General features: G+C 40.6%; 2 protein-coding genes and 1 long non-coding RNA gene across 8 annotated transcripts in view; 2 read left to right on the top strand and 1 right to left on the bottom strand.

Moving 5' to 3' along the window:
• The first annotated feature begins 564 nt into the window (after window positions 1–564).
• On the top strand, window positions 565–3,893 carry armc6 (armadillo repeat containing 6). The gene is made up of 7 exons (XM_031855113.1): window positions 565–1,041; window positions 1,581–1,657; window positions 1,740–2,310; window positions 2,421–2,566; window positions 2,661–2,792; window positions 2,976–3,113; window positions 3,218–3,893. Exons 1-7 carry the CDS (start codon window positions 912–914, stop codon window positions 3,428–3,430), a joined length of 1,407 nt encoding a protein of 468 aa, XP_031710973.1. The 5' UTR covers window positions 565–911; the 3' UTR covers window positions 3,431–3,893.
• Window positions 3,894–3,988: 95 nt separating this feature from the next.
• slc25a42 (solute carrier family 25 member 42) lies at window positions 3,989–12,843 on the top strand. 2 transcript variants are annotated; one of them, XM_031855115.1, is made up of 8 exons: window positions 3,989–4,585; window positions 6,228–6,390; window positions 6,936–7,047; window positions 7,234–7,259; window positions 7,426–7,592; window positions 7,741–7,857; window positions 8,160–8,311; window positions 8,754–12,843. In XM_031855115.1, exons 2-8 carry the CDS (start codon window positions 6,310–6,312, stop codon window positions 9,077–9,079), a joined length of 981 nt encoding a protein of 326 aa, XP_031710975.1. In that variant the 5' UTR covers window positions 3,989–4,585; window positions 6,228–6,309; the 3' UTR covers window positions 9,080–12,843. The 2 variants fall into 2 exon arrangements, with proteins under 2 accessions (XP_031710975.1, XP_031710974.1); XM_031855114.1 differs by having other exon boundaries at window positions 6,228–6,402.
• Window positions 12,844–15,341: 2,498 nt separating this feature from the next.
• LOC116387639 (uncharacterized) overlaps window positions 15,342–18,426 on the bottom strand; it is a 25,241-nt gene continuing 22,156 nt past the window's right edge. For all 5 annotated transcript variants that reach the window (XR_004213028.1, XR_004213031.1, XR_004213030.1 and 2 more), the window contains exon 4: window positions 15,342–15,942. This is a non-coding gene — a long non-coding RNA (uncharacterized LOC116387639). The remainder of the gene's footprint in view (window positions 15,943–18,426) is intronic.

The raw sequence follows: 18,426 nt of genomic DNA, 5'->3' as shown, positions 1-18,426 counted from the left end.
GTCTAATAGCAGAGGGCAGGAATGTTTTCCTGTATCGGTCCTTGTGACAGCGGAGCTGAATCAGTCTGTTGGAGAAAGTGCTCCGCTGTCCCTGCAGTAGGTGGTGGAGAAAATAACTCACATATTCTCACATATTCGTCATATTCGTGTAATTCGGGTTATTGTAGTGACACAGCAGCAACAACAAAAAAAAACCTGTTACCTCTAATGGGTATTTCACGATGTGTATCCACTAGAAATAGGAGATAACAGAGTTTATCACGGGGATGTTATCAATTACTAAAATACTTCCTTTATTTTGAAGGGAAAGTCATCAAAATAGCTTCCGCTTTAAAGTACCCTTTTGTAAAATATCACGGTGCGCTTCCCTTTTCTTGATATGGAACAAACTATTTGTCTATTTGTAAATTTATTCCCGTGTCGTGAGCCGGTGATAAAATAAAAGTCATGAAATAGTTGTCTTCAGGAGAAAAGGCAGACGGTCTATTGGTGGAACTAATGTAGTGCAGTGTATGTTCCAACCGAGAATATTTATGAGTCGGACCTTTTGAGGAATTTACTATTCACTACAATTCTTGCGCACAACTCACGCCCTAACTAAGCACATCCATGCCTACATGCAGTGAACACAACGACTACGGAAAAGGCGTAAACCGACAGCGTTGATTCATGTCAGTTGGCGGTGGGAACAGTTAAGTGATTTGACTCGTGCTATTTATGACGATATTTTTATCAAGTGGGAAAAAAACACTACATTACAACAGCTTTATGTCACGGTAACTTTGTGACTTTCAACAGCCAGTCGGCAACAAGAGCAGAAACACAGCATATATTAGCTAACATTAGCTACTACTAGCTATCTTTCATCAAACTGAATAGATACAATCGGCTTTCTCATCTGTTGACGTTAAATGGCAACAATGGAAACGCGGAGGATCACACAGGAAACCTTTGACGCTGCTGTCAAGGAGAACATGGAGGAGTTTGAGATGGATCCCGATGAGGCTCTGAGGGAGGCTCTGGAGCAGTTTGAGTCTCAAGGTAACGTAGCTAGAAAGAAAAATGACTTGTAGTTGATTATTGTACAGCTGAGCGTGTATATTGCCTCTATGAGAATGAGGCAATGTTATGATCTATATAAACGTCAGTGCTAAATATCAGTATGTCTAGCTGTTTCTTGAAAATTTGGATAAATTAAAATGGTCTTAGTGGCTTTACAGACTGCCATATATAAACATCCCTGCACCTTTATGGGGAGTTTAAGACTATTAAGTATTAAAAATACTTAATTAACTGGATGTAACTGTCTTGAATAATTGTCCACCAACTCACACACAGAGTGAGGCTGCAGTGTGACTGATCTGTTTTATAAAATCCTCTTTGGACAGTTGATATTCCTACATTCTGATTTTTGTCATCACCTTCAAAGTGTGTAGTTTCAAAGTAGATAATACACTCATAAGCACCAGCCTGGCTGCCTCTGAACTTAGTTTTGCAATGCTTACCGAATTATGATTATTTAAAAAGTTTTTGTGCTTGATATTTTCTGTCTTTAACCCCAATCTTATGTGTGGCCGCAGGTGTGAACCTCCGTTGTATAGTAAAAGCTGTACCAGGTGTCTTATCTGATGGGGAGCAAACACACGAGGTCTTACAGGTGAGTTCTGTTCTTTTGTGAAAGGGGATTGCTGACTGCACAAGTGTCGTCATCTCATGTCTTTTTCTTTTTTTACTTGCAGGTGTTGGATTCCCTCCGCACTGGGAAAGATTCTGCCGGTTTGAAGGAAGTGACGGCAGACATAAAACGCTTCACTGAGCATTGCTTGCTTGGATTTGCCCAGAGGTACCAGGCTGCCCAAAAAGACGCCTACCCCATCATCCTCTCTTACTGCAAAAAGAGTGTGGAGGAGCAGGAAGCTGTGTTGACTGCACTGTCTGCTCTGGCTGCACTGACAGACGGACAGCCAGACTTGTTGGATGCAGAGGGCAAGCAGTTCCTTTTGAATGTCCTTAAGAAGTACAAGGCAGATTCCTCTGTGGTATGTGCCGCCATCTGCACCGTGCGTCACTGCTGTTTGAAACATGAACAGAACAGGCAGGATTTGGTAAAAGGGGGCGTCTTGCCTCTTCTGACCGGTGTCATTACCCAACACAGTGGATCTGCTGAGCTGGTTAAGGAAGCCTCTGCAGCTCTCAGGGTCATGTGCTTTGACGATGACATCCGCGTTCCGTTTGGGCAGGCTCATGAACACGCAAAGATTATTGTTCTTGAGCACAATGGACTCAAGGTTTTAATTGACGCTGCGAAAGGTGAGGCCAGCTGATGCCTAGTTTATGTGGGTGTTTAGCAAAATAGCTTCAACTACTTTGTCTGATTTCAATAATGTAATTTCTTTATCTCCTGTGTTCCTCCCTCACAGCTCACCTCGATAATACTTCTGTACTGAGTGAGCTGTGTGCAACTCTGTCCCGTCTGGCTGTAAGGAACGAGTTCTGTCAAGACATCTGTGATCTCGGAGGATTGAAGCTCATCATGACGCTGCTTGCGGACAGCTATGAGAAAGCGGTAGCCAACTGAAAACAAGGGATTGTGATACAAACTGATTGAAGATTCAACCTCCATGTTTGTTATGCTCACTGAACTGATGTTCTTCTTGCAGGAGTTGGTTCGGCAGGTCCTTAGTGCAATACGAGCTGTAGCGGGAAATGACGATGTGAAAGATGCAGTTGTTGATTCTGGAGGGGTCGAGCTCATCGTCATTGCCATGAACAAACACATGAGCAACTCTGCTGTGAGTTGAATGTCATACCTACACACTAAGTGACTGACTAGGCTTGGTATAGTATTTACCTTTTTATTTATTATACAAACTTTAATATTGGTTGTTTTGATTTATTTTTGTTGGATAACAATTAAGTTGAGTTATGAATAAATTCTGCAAATGTCCTACGATTATGTTCACATTCTGCTGTAGGTGTGTGAGCACGGCTGTGCATGCCTCTCTGTCCTTGCTTTGCGGAAACCCAACAACTGCAAAGTCATCATGGAAAATGGAGGCGCCTCGGCTGCTGTGCAGGCTATGAAGATGCACTCAGATTCAGTCAATGTGCAGGTAATATGAAGTCATTATTAATATTTGATATGCTTACTTAAAAAAACAGTTCCTCTGACAGTCTGACGACTCTCTATGTCCCTGTTTTATTTCTTTATAAACAGAAACAGGCATGTATGGTGATGAGAAACCTGGTTGCACGTATGGATAACTTAAGCCAACCGATCCTGGAGATGGGAGCAGAGGCCCTGATAATCCAGGCACTAAAGACCCACAAAGACTGTGATGACGTGGGTAAAGCAGCCCTCAGAGATCTGGGATGCCAGGTGGAGCTCAGAGAGCTGTGGACCGGTAAACATGGCAGCATCACCAACTGAAAGTAGAGGAGAGCAATCACTCCTTACCGTCAAATGCAATTTTAGGCAAGATACAAATGCTATGTTGGTGTACCTAGCCAAGAGTTTAAGCGGATGCATCTACCCAGATAGACATATTTGTTAAAAATAAAGTCGATGTGGAAAAGGCTCGTCCCACACAGCGCCCTTTAGAGGTTGAATATGTGTTCCACTCCTGTTTTTGTTTTTGACAAGTACAAAAAGCTAATTGTAGTCCTGTTGAACATGTTTTGTTTGCTATTCATATTTTGTCCACATATGTTCTGTATTACAATTATATTATTAGGATGTTAGGAGCTGAATTTGTATGTTTTCTGCTATGGGTAAATATAAATAAGTGTATTTGCTTCTATGTAAATAGTTTAACTGCACCATTCTGTCCAGATTCCTTTCGTAGCCACATTTTAACATGTATTTAATGCCTTAAACTTTGACTAGATCAACACTTTGGCCTTTTTATGTTTGTTAATTTGTATGTGCATTATTTACAGTAAACAACTGCAATATCTGATACTTACACCAACCACTGACAGCATTACAGTGTATATTTTGCATGATTAGGATAAAAGTCACCTTTGGTGCATCACCTCTATGTTGTGTATCATCACACACGGTAAGATTGAGTACTTCACGGACAAGAAAAAACCCAGGAGGAACCATACTGAGCCAGTTTGTTGTCAAGTGTGCCTCCTGTTCACGCCCCTCTAACCGACCTATCCTAACGTGCCCCTTCTCGCGCAGACTTCAATTCCCAGAATGCATCTGGGCTCGTCCTTGTCAGAATCCAATATCTCAACGCTGTCACGGGTAGTAACGGCAGAAATACAACAGCATGGACGATGCTAGTCAGTTAAAGTCACGTCAGAACCAATGAATACGAGAAATGTGTGAAAGGCAGTGCCTTCAACACTAGGAGACGTTTTTCGAAAGACAGGCGTACTGTGAATACTCTCACAACACTGTCCGACGAGCGTTACATTTACGGTAATGTAGCAGTAAGCTAACGGCTATCCAACGTTACTCAACCTGCTATTTGGCTAACTTTGAAACCGCTTCCGAAGAACCTGCTAGCAACAACGCACTAAGTGAGGGATACCAAAGCATCAGACATCTCCGAGCTGATGTCAACTTGGTAAGGTAAGAATGTGACGTTAGTGTTTGAGTACTGACAGCTTGCTGGTTGGTATGTCGGTAAGTGGACAAGTTTCGACAAGAGTGGCGTGTGCACCGGCCAGTGAGACCGAATGAGAAGCAAGGTGATTTTGTTATAGATGCATATCTGATTCTGGACAAATATGTATGTGTTGTAACCTTTTCATTGTAGTTATGCCGGCATAGTACTTGCACAACTAATTTGAAAACAATCTTTTTACATAACAAGGAAAATGGTGGCATATGGTATACAATGCTGTTACAAGACTATTACACAACAAGACAGACAAAACACCAGGAGGTAGACGAATACAAACGCCTCATAATACAATGCAGTCCCCTAGAGCTACACTAGAAGTAATCGTGTATTTGTTTAAATTAACACTGTGTATTTGTTTAAATTAACACTATGTATGTTCAAGGGCAGCTCTGCCTTTCCACTGCTGTGTATAGCATGTTAGTGGTATGTTGGATCATAGATGATTAGTGAGGAAAAAGTCCTGCAGCTCAGCCTGAGGCCCACCAAACAGGTTTAACTAGAGGGTAAACAACGAACAATAACATGATATGCACGAGGAAGGAGGCTGCTGGGACAACCCCTGGTTAAGGACAGTGGTTGAGGTGAAAGGGGACACACAATGTGTGTCTATGGATATATATATATATATATATATATATACACACACACACACACACAGTTGCCCTTGTCCTTTACTCACTTGTTTCATGCTTTCTCTCTACATCTTGTTTGGCTTGATTCTCCTGACTGTTGCTTAAACACATTCTGCCGCATTTTAGGTTTACATACAGTATTTGATTCAGCTTTTGAGTTGTGACTTATTTAAAGTGGTTTGAGCAATGCTTGCCTGTTTAACCGGTGCAGTGTGTAATAGGAGCCTGTGGAAGTGGAAGGTCGCATGAATAGGTGTTGTGCCCAGTGAAATGATTAACTCATTGTAGAACATGCAGACGTCTTTGTTTGAAGAGGTGAGACTGCTACAGATAATGTTTCCTTCTCTAAAGTTCATCTCATCCAAGTCTTCATTGCCTACAATCAAGGGTGTCAAAGATGTGGTCAGACTTTACGAAAGGAGCTTCAATTGTATTGTTGTTTTTGCTTGTATTGTTCAGACACTTTTCATCCACAAGTCCTCCACTTTGACCTTCAGGAGATATCTTTGTGTGTAACTTACTGCAGCTCTACTTCGCTCAGTGTCTCTATTCAGCCTTTAAAGGTGTGCCAGTTGGTTAAATGTAACTAGATTATTCTCAAGGTAACTATTTTCTCTAGTTGGGTGTTTCCTTTACAGTTTAGTGACGTGACGCTTCTTTACTCTGCAGGGGGAGTGCAAAGAAAGATCTAAACTATAATAGATTTCTATACCTTCAGGTTTACACAGAGCTAGACTCGAATTCTTTGGTACATATTGCAAGTGCAGCATGACGAAGCTAGCTATACTCCTGAATGCAAGATCTCAATCTGTACACAGTGTTGGCATCTTGGCAATGACATGCTTGTCACTGGATCCTGACACAGAAGCGTAACCACCGAAATATGTTGTTGATTGTTTTATATTTAGACTTACCTAAAACTGACCTTTTTTCTCTCTCTTCCTCTCCTCTGTAGCTCTCAGCACCGGGTGTTGGTGGGGGCACCACTCGCAGTGGTTGAATTCATGAGCCCGCTCAGTGACCGCTAGTCCTCGGGGATGGGCACCGGAGTACAGGAACAACGGGCGACACTTGGGCAGGGAGAAGTGCTGCCGCTGGACTCCTCTAGTCAGGCAGAAGTGAGCTATGAGGTGACATTTTATAGACATGATCCTTCACTGCTTTAAGGAAAGCATCCATCAGGTTTCATCTTTTTATCTGTAAATTTGAATCAGCTGTCTCATTTAGAGACCTGACACATTGATGAAAGTGAGCAATGACTATATTATTGTGTAGGAAAAATAAAACGTGTCATTTATCTGATTATCGTCAATGGTAGAATTGTCGTGGCGTCCTGTGTTTTATCTGTGTACTGTCTTTATTTAAAGGAAATTCTCTCTGCTTGTTGTTCTGCTGTATTGCATGCGGAAGAGCTGAGAATTGTGCAGAGCTTAAAGGCTTCATCGCCTCGTCTCTGTCTTTGGGTTCATTTAAGGACATCTGCTCCTACGTGTTATGTTTTGTGAGCTGGTTAGCCAGATGTGATATATTCTCCTTACATAACTCCAAGTTAATGATCAACAGCATCTCAAACACTACTTTGTTCACATAAGCAGGCAGTCTTTACAGGATTCACTGTGTTGGTGTTGATGACCCTGAATGTGATTCCTCCGTCACTGTGCAGGGCCTGAGGCACACTCGGTCTGTCGTCAACTCGCTCTTCTCTGGGGCTTTAGCGGGAGCCCTGGCCAAGACAGCTGTCGCTCCATTGGACAGGACTAAAATCATCTTCCAAGGCAAGTTGAATTCTCAGCTGACCTTAAAGTGGAAAGTGTTTTTAAATTAGAAATGACCCACATGGATGCCATGGAATTATATCTGGAACTAATGTTATGTTTGTGATGTATTTATATCAATGAGAATATTAGAAAATGAGTGACTTACAGAAACACTGGACATTTATAGTCTGTTTTGTTTTATAGTGTCTTCAGCAAGATTCTCTGCCAAGGTAAGTTTGATCACTTATTTATTGTCAAGAGATTAATTCACACATGTTCATTTTGTAACATATTAGTTGTCAGTCTGACCTTTTTGAAGCGTCATTTCAAAGTTTCAAGACAAAAATCGATCGTCATCAATCAATCATGAGTTCATGTGTGCACGCTACATTACAGGAGGCCTACAGGTTGATCTACCGCACCTACCTGAAGAATGGCTTCCTCAGTCTGTGGAGGGGCAACTCTGCCACCATGGTGCGAGTCATCCCGTACGCTGCTATCCAGTTTTGTTCACACGAGCAGTACAAGGGACTGTTAGGAGGCTACTATGGCTTTCAGGGGAAGTAAGTGTCGCTTTATGCTGGTAGACCTACGACTCGGGTCTGTTGGCTCATCTAATGACTTTTACCGCGACAGATTTTCTTTGTCTTGTGGAGTAATAAACAATCTGGAAGGTTGATGCACATACGATTGTTGTTCTGTGTGTTCCAGAGTCCTTCCTCCAGTTCCGAGGTTATTGGCTGGGTCTATGGCGGGTACCACGGCAGCCATGGTGACCTATCCTCTGGACATGGTGCGAGCTAGGATGGCTGTAACGCCAAAGGAAATGTAAGGTCACCTTTAACTACCAGTGCACAGTCATCAGTGGGTATTTAACACATATAGCACTACAGCTAAATAACACAAGGGGCTGCGTTGGGGTGTGCGCCTTCAAGGTTCAGGTTTAGAACTTGATCGGTGTACTTCAAATTTGCCAGTCAGGTAAAAAACAACAATTACATGTCATATGGATACTTGCACAGGCGTCTGAGGTAGTTTGTGCTCCTGTTTAACCTTGAATAGACGTTACACAGCACTTCTCATCCAGTTTCATGCTAATATGTTGTGTTTTTGGGGCCTCCACTGTTTAGGTACAGTAACATCCTGCACGTGTTTGTGCGGATATCCCGAGAAGAGGGCCTGAAGACATTGTATCGAGGCTTCACTCCCACCATGCTGGGTGTTATTCCCTACGCTGGTCTGAGCTTCTTTACCTATGAGACACTGAAGAAAGTACATGCAGGTAATGGTCAATAATCATTTAATCTAGCGATTATTTTTTCATTTAGTCCATTACTCTAACGAGTTATTTATCGATTTATATTCAAGATTTTTTTTACAATTTTCCAGATGGATGTTAATTTACCCAACACAACTTGTCGGATTAATGTTTCATTATTTCAATTGTTTTCTCTTAAAAACTAACAAATGTAAAAGTAGATAACATTAGTCTGATACCTGATCAGAAAAGTACTGGACCTCGTATTCAAAAGGTTTCTGTGACACATTAAGACCTGAACGAGGGAATGCCTCCTTTGACCAGACGCAGCCATTCGTGTGACGCTCCAACGGACTTCATGCAAATTGATGTATTTCTGTAATCGATGACGTTGATTATGTCGCAAGTCGCCCCAGCCCTAGCATATTTAATGTGTCCCTTCTTAACATCCTCCTCTCCCATGCAGAGCGCAGTGGGCGCCCACACCCCTACTCATATGAACGTCTGGCGTTCGGAGCCTGTGCAGGACTTCTTGGCCAGTCGGCATCTTATCCTCTGGATGTGGTACGACGTCGTATGCAGACCGCAGGAGTCACAGGTCACACGTACGGCACCATCCTGGGCACCATGAAGGACATTGTGTCTGAGGAAGGGGTCGTCCGTGGACTCTACAAAGGTCTCAGTATGAACTGGGTCAAAGGGCCCATCGCAGTGGGGATCAGCTTCACCACCTTTGACCTCACTCAGATTCTCTTGAGGAAGCTGCATCAGATGGGCTATACGGCTCGGTAATAATAACGCTGCAGAGAGAGGGAAACGGGGATAGTGGGATGACGAGCTCCCCTTACACCCTCCGAAAGAGAAAGGAAGTGAGAGAGTAACGATTGTGTGCTGCTGGATAGAAGCAAACACACACTGGCTCAGGATGCGGGATATTAATGTGTTCTCTCGCTTTATCTGTGTGCAGCGCGGGATGTACAGTCCCTGTAGGCGTGAGCTATGTTGGATGGTACAGAGTACCTGTACACACTGTTGTCATGTACAGCGAAGTGCAATATGCTCAGTGAGTTTTCCCTGTGTTTGTGTGTGCACGTAATTTATAACGCGTTTGCCCTCGTGGACCAGGCCCGTGAGTTTCAGTCTGAGAGTTTAGAGGTTCACACACACACTGAGGTCTCCATACTGCCTTGTGTGTCTGCTTACAACTGACACCTTCCAGCGTAATGCAGGTCATTTATATGTAACGTACTAAGATGCATTTGATTCAACAACAGTAAAATATTCCCCCTTGAGATTAGTTTTTTAATGAGTGTGTTGTTCTTATATGAGCTTGTTGCAGATTCTATGATATTCGTGGTGTTTGTATATCGAAGCACAAACGTTCTCAGACTACGACTTTTGAGCCAAAATCTTGCCTCGAAATCTAGCACAGAGGTAACAGCATTGTTACTGTCCTCACATGGTCAGTTTTATTTAGAGTTCAATGTATTGAATGTGTCCAGTATCTTTAAGCGGAGCTCCTTGAGAGTGAATTCACAGACTTTTATTTGTAGTTCAGCTGTAGTGATGACTGCAGACTAATGAGCTCGATAGTATGCCAGTGCCAACATATATGAAGTATAAAGAGTGCCCAAATGATTGAGTTTGTTTTCACTGTGATCATATATAGTGGACCTTTCGAAAAATATTGTCAATTGCGATGGAAAGTTTAGTTGTTGGTATGTGTTGGTACAAATGATCCGACAGATATCCGTACGAGACGGGCATACTCTTTGGACATAGAGTCCCATGTTATGCACATGATGCAAGTTAATGGGTAATTTTCCAAATTGAAGATCATATACTGATTCAACAGTTTAGTAGGAACACATGACCAGTCTAATGTAAGCCACTACAACAGCTCTGCAATGAGCGCTACCTTTATCAAGTGTACAATGTTCTGTCGTTGAGGTGTCGCTTTATCTCCGGTAATCTTTTAGCTGTATTGTTTTGGATTTCGATATCGAAAGGTGTTTTGTTATTTTCTGTCACCGGTAAAGGAGGAAGACGGACACATACAAGTATTTAAATGTTGTCTTCCATTTGCTGTTGGTTTGGCAGCTGCAGGGGGCATTGTTTAAAACTGTGAAGAGATGATTTGAGTTCTCTGTTACAGGCGTGATTTAGTATATTTTAGTGTTCTTAGTATTGTACTTTACCTCAGTACGTAGTCAAACGAACATGACATTCTTGCATAGCAATGTTTTATGTGGAGTAGTTGTCATTTGACTGTATCTGATACAGTTTGAACAGTATTGATGCAGGGGGCTCACAGTCGTTGAAGAGTGTCAATAGTTTCTATACTTAGACCAAACATGCCAAGGGAGGATGGTTGAGCCGAGGGAGCAGCTGGGTGCAGAGCCGGGTGGAGCTTCATCTTTATGGAGCTTTGCTCTGTGAGACGAGTGTGAGGATCTCCACTGAAACTCAAGTTGCTTTGTTAGTTAAGATACTCAAAAAACACAATATTGTAATACTGAAGTAATGGTATTGTAATTAGTGTTTTTCACTAATATTTTTTCTTTATTGGTTAATCTATACATTATCAGACTGTCATAGTTTGAGTAATGTCTTAACTTTGCTTACTGAACGTTTACTGACCAGCAGACGAACAACCCAAAAATGTGTTGAGTGTTTAATAATCTCTAATCAGCCAATGTTTTGTGATTTCACTATTAACCAAAAGAAGATTAACCGATTATCAAATGAGTTACTTTAAAGTGGCCATAGAAAAATTAAGGCTTGATTTATGGTACAAAGGAAGACCGTTAACTATTGCTCAACCTAAACAGGAACATGATGGCGTGTGGCTGCGGTAGAAAAGTCCTTAACTGAGTGAAATGACCCGGACGTATCTAAGTGGCCGCCATGATGAGAGCTGTTTGAATTCTCTAGATGCTAAGGAAAGGTGCTTCAATGCTTCCTTTCTTAGCTCCTTCAGCATAGGAAACACTGGACCTTCCTTTACCAAAGGAAAAAAGATAATGCTGCCCCACAACATTTATATAGCCGGCATAATAACTTTAAGTATGATACACGGGGCGAAGTATTGGATGCACAAAGGTTATCTGTTGCCACTTTAAGAATATAAACTTTTTCTCCATTTAACAAGAGGCCAAACAAGCACTAGCTCCAAAAGTCGCTAAAGGTCGCCAGATGCGGTCACATGCTCATTTACATATTGGTGACGACATTGCCCATTCATCGCAAAGCTTTGGGTTAGTCCCCAAAAAGTATTGAGATTCGATGCCCAGCCCTGTACTGGAAAGATTACTACACTTTGCCCCCATTCCCCAAAGCCGACTCTCCCCTCACCTGCCTGTCTGACCATCTCTTTATCTGTCTGGTCATTGATGTTGTGATTGTTTTCCTGATTGTTCAGTAAATCAGAGCGCTGTTCAAGAAAGCAGGTTTGTTGAAAGCTCTGAGTAAGTAACCCTGAGATGAGGGAAACTAGGTTTTCATTCTCTGAGGAGAGGCAACTTAAACTCTGGGTCTGTAACCCAGTTGTTGAACGAACTGTGATCAGCTGTTCTGGAACCAAAAACTCAGTTTCCCATCTCAGGGTTAATTTCAGCTGAGGTTTGATCACTGACAGCTTGAAACCCGCACATGTTCTGAGCTGAAGCGTCCAGGAGTGCTGTAATGTAGAAAGTATACAGTAACTGAAAGCTGAGTGACGGGTAGTTACTGAATCTCAAGTGCCTGGCAAAGAATAGTAACGTCTGTACTATGACTGAGCTACTTCTACTCACCTTTTTGAAGGTTGCTTTGATTTTCTAGCCTTTACAAATATTTAAGGGGCAGAAGATGGTTTGAAGTTTGGAGATTGTTCGACCTCTGTGTCTGAATGTATTACTTAAGGTCCAACTTTTGTATGTGAATTTTGTAAAACGTATGAACTGCCTTGCAGTGTTCTGCTGTCTAGGGTGAGATGCGTGAACCGTGGCTCCCTGGCAGACTTGAACAATCCATTCCAACCAGTCCAGGACTCATTTCAAAGTACATCTGATGGTCATTTGTGTCCTGATTTCAATTGGAAGAGCATTGTAATGTTATCTCCCTATAGATCAAGGGAACTAATACACAATGAAATACACAGAGTAACAACAAGCCTGGGAAAACACCAGACAATCATGAAATGCCAAAAAAAGTTTTGAAAGAAAAGTAGATTTTTTGTTGAGTACCTGACAGTGGCCTAATGATGAAGAATACTAAATCACTACAACAACTAAAAAACTGGAAGATGTGATTTTTTTTTTTTTTTTTTTTTTTTAAATTTGCTCTTGTAAAAGCAGATTTGATTGTTTTAACCCTATTTGTGGGTAACATCTTGTATCGTGTTTGCTTCAGTGCAGCAGCGATAGGACCGCTGTGTAAATCCTCGTGATTTGTGCCAACTGAATGTAAACGTAGCTACTAATACCACACCCTGTGTTTGATCTCTATTGGTGATGATGTGTCTGTTGGACAGTTTGAAATATCAAATCCTAAAATAAAAGTGGATGTTAACACCAGATTGATGTTGTTATTTCACTGTTTCTTCTGTGCCTGAATGATGTCTTTTAGTTCTTGTGGATTAAAACTAGAATTTAAACAATAGTTTCAGTGTGGTACTTGACGTTAACACTCGGACTAGTCCATTGTGTCATTATTTTAATTTAAAATAAACATATAGTTTATTGTATTTTAGATTAAATATCAATTAAGAAAAAATATGATGAAATACAAAAAAATTAAAATATTATGTAAACAAAGTGACTCACTTGGTTTGTTCAAATGTCTGAAGCATATTAATCACACGTACACATTTACTATTAATTATAAGCTCATTAAGTGACCCGTTAACAGTGGTGGCCCAAAGTGACACAGAATATGAATAAATAAATTGGACATTAATATATGAATATATATATGAAAAGTAATACATTTAGAATATAGTTTAAAAAGTATAAATAATAAATGTGGAAATAAAGAAATAAATGCATGCATATGGATGTATAAATAAATAAGTAAATCAATGTGAAAATTAATGAGAATATACTGGTAAATAAATAATGTTATAACAAATTAATACAAAAATATATATAATCTAATTGTATATAAATAAATAAATGCATACAGTAAAAATGGAACATTCGTTAATATTTAATTGATTTATGGCAAAACATTGTATTTATTTTCAATTTCTCATGCTGATTCTTTTATTTCTCTAATCTATTTCTCGGGTCACTTTAGAAAAAAGTGTCTTTGTTTAGGCCGAATACACGTGGTATGTAATGATACATAGTGACCACTAGAGGACGCGGTCCCCCCATTAATGAGTGAACTCCTCCGGATGTAGTTCCACATATGGCCGGTATGTGGCGGTGCAGCACCGCGCTGGGAGCCAAAGGAAGGTGAGCTGGGTCAAGCGGTGCTTCTCCTCCGCCCGAGGCCCTGATGAAGCTTTGAACTTGACCGTGAACGCAACACGGCAACATAGGAACCTGAGGAATAAACTGAGCATACTGAAAACAATAATAATTAATTAAAATGCCTGATATTATTAAATACAAACGTTGTTTGACATCAGATTTAGACTTTTCATATAATGTAGAAAGAAAGGAATCCATATGTTATTCATTAAAGGGTATTGTACTGTACTTTGTGTTAATTGAGCGGTTGTTTATATGAGGTGAAGTATTTCGTTTGGTCCTTCTTGAACTGGACAGACCAGACTATTTGTGTGCAGATCTCTGGGAACGTGGGGGAAAAAGCACCAAAAGAAAAGAGCTTTAGGGGAGATAGAGGACTAATTAGAGAGTGAAGGAAGGAGGGATGGACAGAGGCTGTCGGAGGACATGGTTGCTATAGATACTTGGCATGATGCTAGGTGGAGGCAGCGCCAATTTGCATTTATTCAGATGATGGCTGCTCTCTTTCTCTCTCTCTCTTTCTCTTTCTCTTTTTCTCTCTCTCTCTCTTTCTATCTCTCTCTTTCTTTCTCTATAAAAGCAGCAAAACACACTATTTTTTAATGTAAAACCCAGTGAAAACTGATTCAAAAATATATTAGCCTATGATGAAATATATTTGTGTTATTTTTGATTGTGCCACAAAACAAAATGTTCTGTCGGAAAACCAAGATGCTTTTTGGCTATGTTAGGTTATATTCGATTTTGAAGTTGAAAGATGTAATACCAGATTATTGCTTCTTTTTTTAAACACTATATATCCATTCCTCTCTTTCATTAATTGAAAATACAAAGAATACAATTCTGCACTGTACTTTAGGCCTGTGGATAGTTTCATGTAGCGCATCATTTTTTTCTCAAGATTAGCTCCAAAAAGAAAATGATGCATAACTTTTAGATAAAAAGCTTCTGTAACAAAAAACTAACTAAAAGAAAAATAGAGTTTTTATTGTAATTTTGCCCATTATATAATAGTCTATTTAATATTAAAACTGTACTGTTAGCAGACATTTCATATTCTTCGAGGAGTGTGGCCTGTACAGCGTAGCTCGTTAGCTTCTGTTGGGCCTGTGGACTAATAGATAATTATTTCTTTATTTTTACAAATAAAAGTAAAATGGCATGAAAACCCTTAATCACTAAAAGTGCTGTAACAGCATCAAAATCTGAAGAAAATAACAGATTGAATGAAGTCTAATACACAGGTTAAATTAAAAACAATAGACAAAGAATAAATAATAATATTTTTGGGGTAGTGAAATAGTTAAAAATGCAGCCGTTTAATTTCAATTAACTTTCATATCTCTTGTGGTCTTAGTTGTGTTTATTTGTTACGTGAATAAAAATCTCCCTGTTTTACAATTTCCACTAAATGACAATGTCAGACCTTAATTAATTCATGAAAATTCTAAAAACAGGATACAGATTTAGCTCTATAGATACAGGGATAAACATTTTTCATTCTTTAATTATATAAATGTGAGAGCATTGTGTCAAAGTCAAGACTTTATACTGAAAATATAATTTGAAAACTGAAAAAAATTCACAGGAGAGAAATGTCAAAGTCAATGTTCTCTTTATTGACCAAATATTCACACAGTACAGTTTCAACCTATGACACCTCAGAGTATTTATCAATGGATTCAACCTCGACATCGAAACATCGTGGAGTGATCGCCGACTAAAAAATACACTTTAAAAACCACACCTCCAATGACTTTTCCACAACGTACAACAGGATCAATTAACGTAGTTAAGCCCACAATCAGATATCAGTTTACATCAATTAGCATGATCCTTAATATATTTAGAAAAATAAAATCACTTTAATTATAATACCTTTTCATATCTAATGTATTAACCCACTAAATATACATGCTGTTTAACTTTAAAAACACATCTTGAAGAACAAAAATCTGTTTCAAAGTCTCTCTTTGTCAGTGACTGTTCCTTGGATTTGAAGATTTAGCGGCTCACCTTAACATGTGTTTGTGTGTAAGTTCAGAGGCAAAGTAGTGACTGTCCACACAACATATTTTGTGTCAGAAGCTTTAATCATTTAGCAGGAAATCAACAAAAAGTGGTTGAATTGGTCCAGTCCAATCTGGGTCAGTTGAGTCAAGTTGTTCAGCCAAACAGTGATTTTCTACCATCACCAATCTGCAGAGAAACAAAGAAAGGAAATTAGTGACAGAATAATACTAAAATAGAAAATATAGCAAAATTGTCCTGTTTTTTTTACAGCCAGGATCATAAAGGCCAGAGAGATTGTCTGAGATACACCTATACTACGCTTGAGCTTTCACCGTGAATACTCATGAATATGAGTCACGTCACAGGACTGACGCAGCAATTTTGGACTAAGATAGAAAAAAAGTGGTTTGAGGAGGGAGGAGAGATACAGAAGGGACCCCCTCCTCATGACTACTAATATCGGTCTGTGTTGGAGTCTACACTCATCCACCTCTGACCTCTAAAGCCTGGAGCGTCGAGAGGACACATAGTCAGCAGAGAACCCCACAACTATGCCCGAGGGAAAAGGCACACACACACACACACACACACATACCAGACACACTTCTACTGTCTGGTTTTGCAACGTCATGACTGAACAAGATAAGGATCCCAGCAGCAGAGATAAGGGATTTAATCCTAATTTGTCCAGACTTTAATCAGGATTATAATGAAACAGGACCAAACCAACTGCCTTTGAATTTGGACTTCTAGAAAAAACTTAAATAGTTTAAAGTTCATAGGTTTTATATGATAGCTTCTTATTTCTGTTAATGCTCCAAGAGCAAGGTGTGTGTGTGGGATGTGAGGAGGCAGAAGAGGGTTAGTCATGATAGAGGAGATCAGAGCTGGACCACAGTCCCCGGATAGAAAGCAGGGTTTCAGACATTGGGCAATTATGAGGGGCCTTCCCGAGCCTGTAGGGCTCTCCAGGGCTCCTCTTCTGCCCACGCACGAGTCCCAACAACCCGCTAATGTATGCAGAGGGGAGACTGCAGTCCTGTCTCCACACCACACACAGAGAGTAACTTGCAAAGAGTGTGACATTATTATGTGTAATGCTATTCCTTCTCTGACTCCTCTGTGTCATATAATCTTAAAATAGCTACAGAACTTTTCTTATCTTTGGGAGAAAAAGAGACTAGATCGTAATCTCCTCCACTCAAAACGTATTTGTTGTCCCTAATTTAACGCTTTGTAAGATGGAGAACATGCACAGTGAGATATTCATCAAAAATGTTCAGGTGTCTTGCCTTCATTAAAAAGCATTAAAAAGGGGCGGTAATGATCTTTTGTATACTTGTATATTTTGTATAGTATCGGTGGTGTTTTACAAGTCATCCCTGTATATATAAGGACAGACGTCACCCTGATGAAGGCGAGACAGCCGAAACCATTTGGTGAATGAAACATGATGGCGTTGTGTTGAGTGACATGTTCTTATTTTGATGTCCTGGATTTATCGCTTGACTTGATACTTCATAATAAAAGAATCCAAGTCTCGAGTTTTGACAGGAGAATGTTGACACAGCTGTGTCATTGTAATAATCAGCAATAAGAGACCCGAGAGGCACCTTGACCTATCATCTTTTAAAGCAAGAACTTGAAACTTGGCTTTGACGGGACAACAGCTCTGATTTGAACTGTTTTCAGAGACAGAAGAACAGACTGTCCACCAAATTCTTCCTCTCTTCCACTCGACAAGGTCGGCCCGACCATACTTTAGTAACGAGGTAAATCTTTAGGCTGTGAAGTATTGGAGAGGCGTAAATAGATGCAAAAAAAGGCTTGAATTTGTATCAACGAGGAGGTTTTGTGTGTGTGTGTTAGGGGGGGTCTACGAGACTTTAACCCCCCCAACAAACACACTCTTATGCTGAGTCTGTGTGTCTGTCCAACAAAGACGTCCCCACAGCCACCTCATTATAAATACATGTCATTGGATCACAGCTCGTCTGAATCCCTGAGTCTGCTGCGCTCTAAGTGGCCGTGACTGAGCCCTGAATGGGTGGCCGAGCGACAGCTATACCAATAGAGCCAACAGCGTGTGTGTGTCTGTGTGCGCGTGTGTGTGTGTGCAGAGACGACCACAGCAACCAGCCTATGGGAATGAAAGCCTCACAGCAGGACAAGGTCAGAGGTCAGGCTGTCTGTTACATACACATGTATACACACACACATACACGCACACACACACACACACACACACACACACACACAGCTTATGGGATATTTGTGATAAGAAGTGATACAGAGAAGAGAAAGGATGAAATTGTGATGAAAATAGTTGGATTCAGTTGGAGTGTGGGAAGAGTTTACTGCTGCATGTGTGAAGCAGGTTCGCTTAAATCTGGGGCAATAAGTTTTCTGCTGCCTCAACAACAAAGCCACAGGAATCTAGTCCTGGCTCACTTAGAAGGAGGGAACAAGGTGTGCATGTGTATATTTGTGTAAATTGTGTGAGTGTGTGTATGTGTGTTAAAAGAGCTCATCCTATCTCATTTTGCAGGGGAAAGTGTCTCTATCCCTCTGGAACCACAAACCAGGCCACAGTGTTGTACTCTCATTCCTCCTCCTCGTCTGTCTCTCTCTCTCTCTCTCTCTCTCTCTCTCTCTCTCTCTCTCTCTCTC

This window comes from Anarrhichthys ocellatus, unplaced genomic scaffold (genome assembly GCF_004355925.1).
Source record: "Anarrhichthys ocellatus isolate YVR2014 unplaced genomic scaffold, GSC_Weel_1.0 scaffold15, whole genome shotgun sequence".
NCBI classification, from domain to species: domain Eukaryota; kingdom Metazoa; phylum Chordata; class Actinopteri; order Perciformes; family Anarhichadidae; genus Anarrhichthys; species Anarrhichthys ocellatus.
This window is presented reverse-complemented; position numbering and strand designations above follow the sequence as displayed.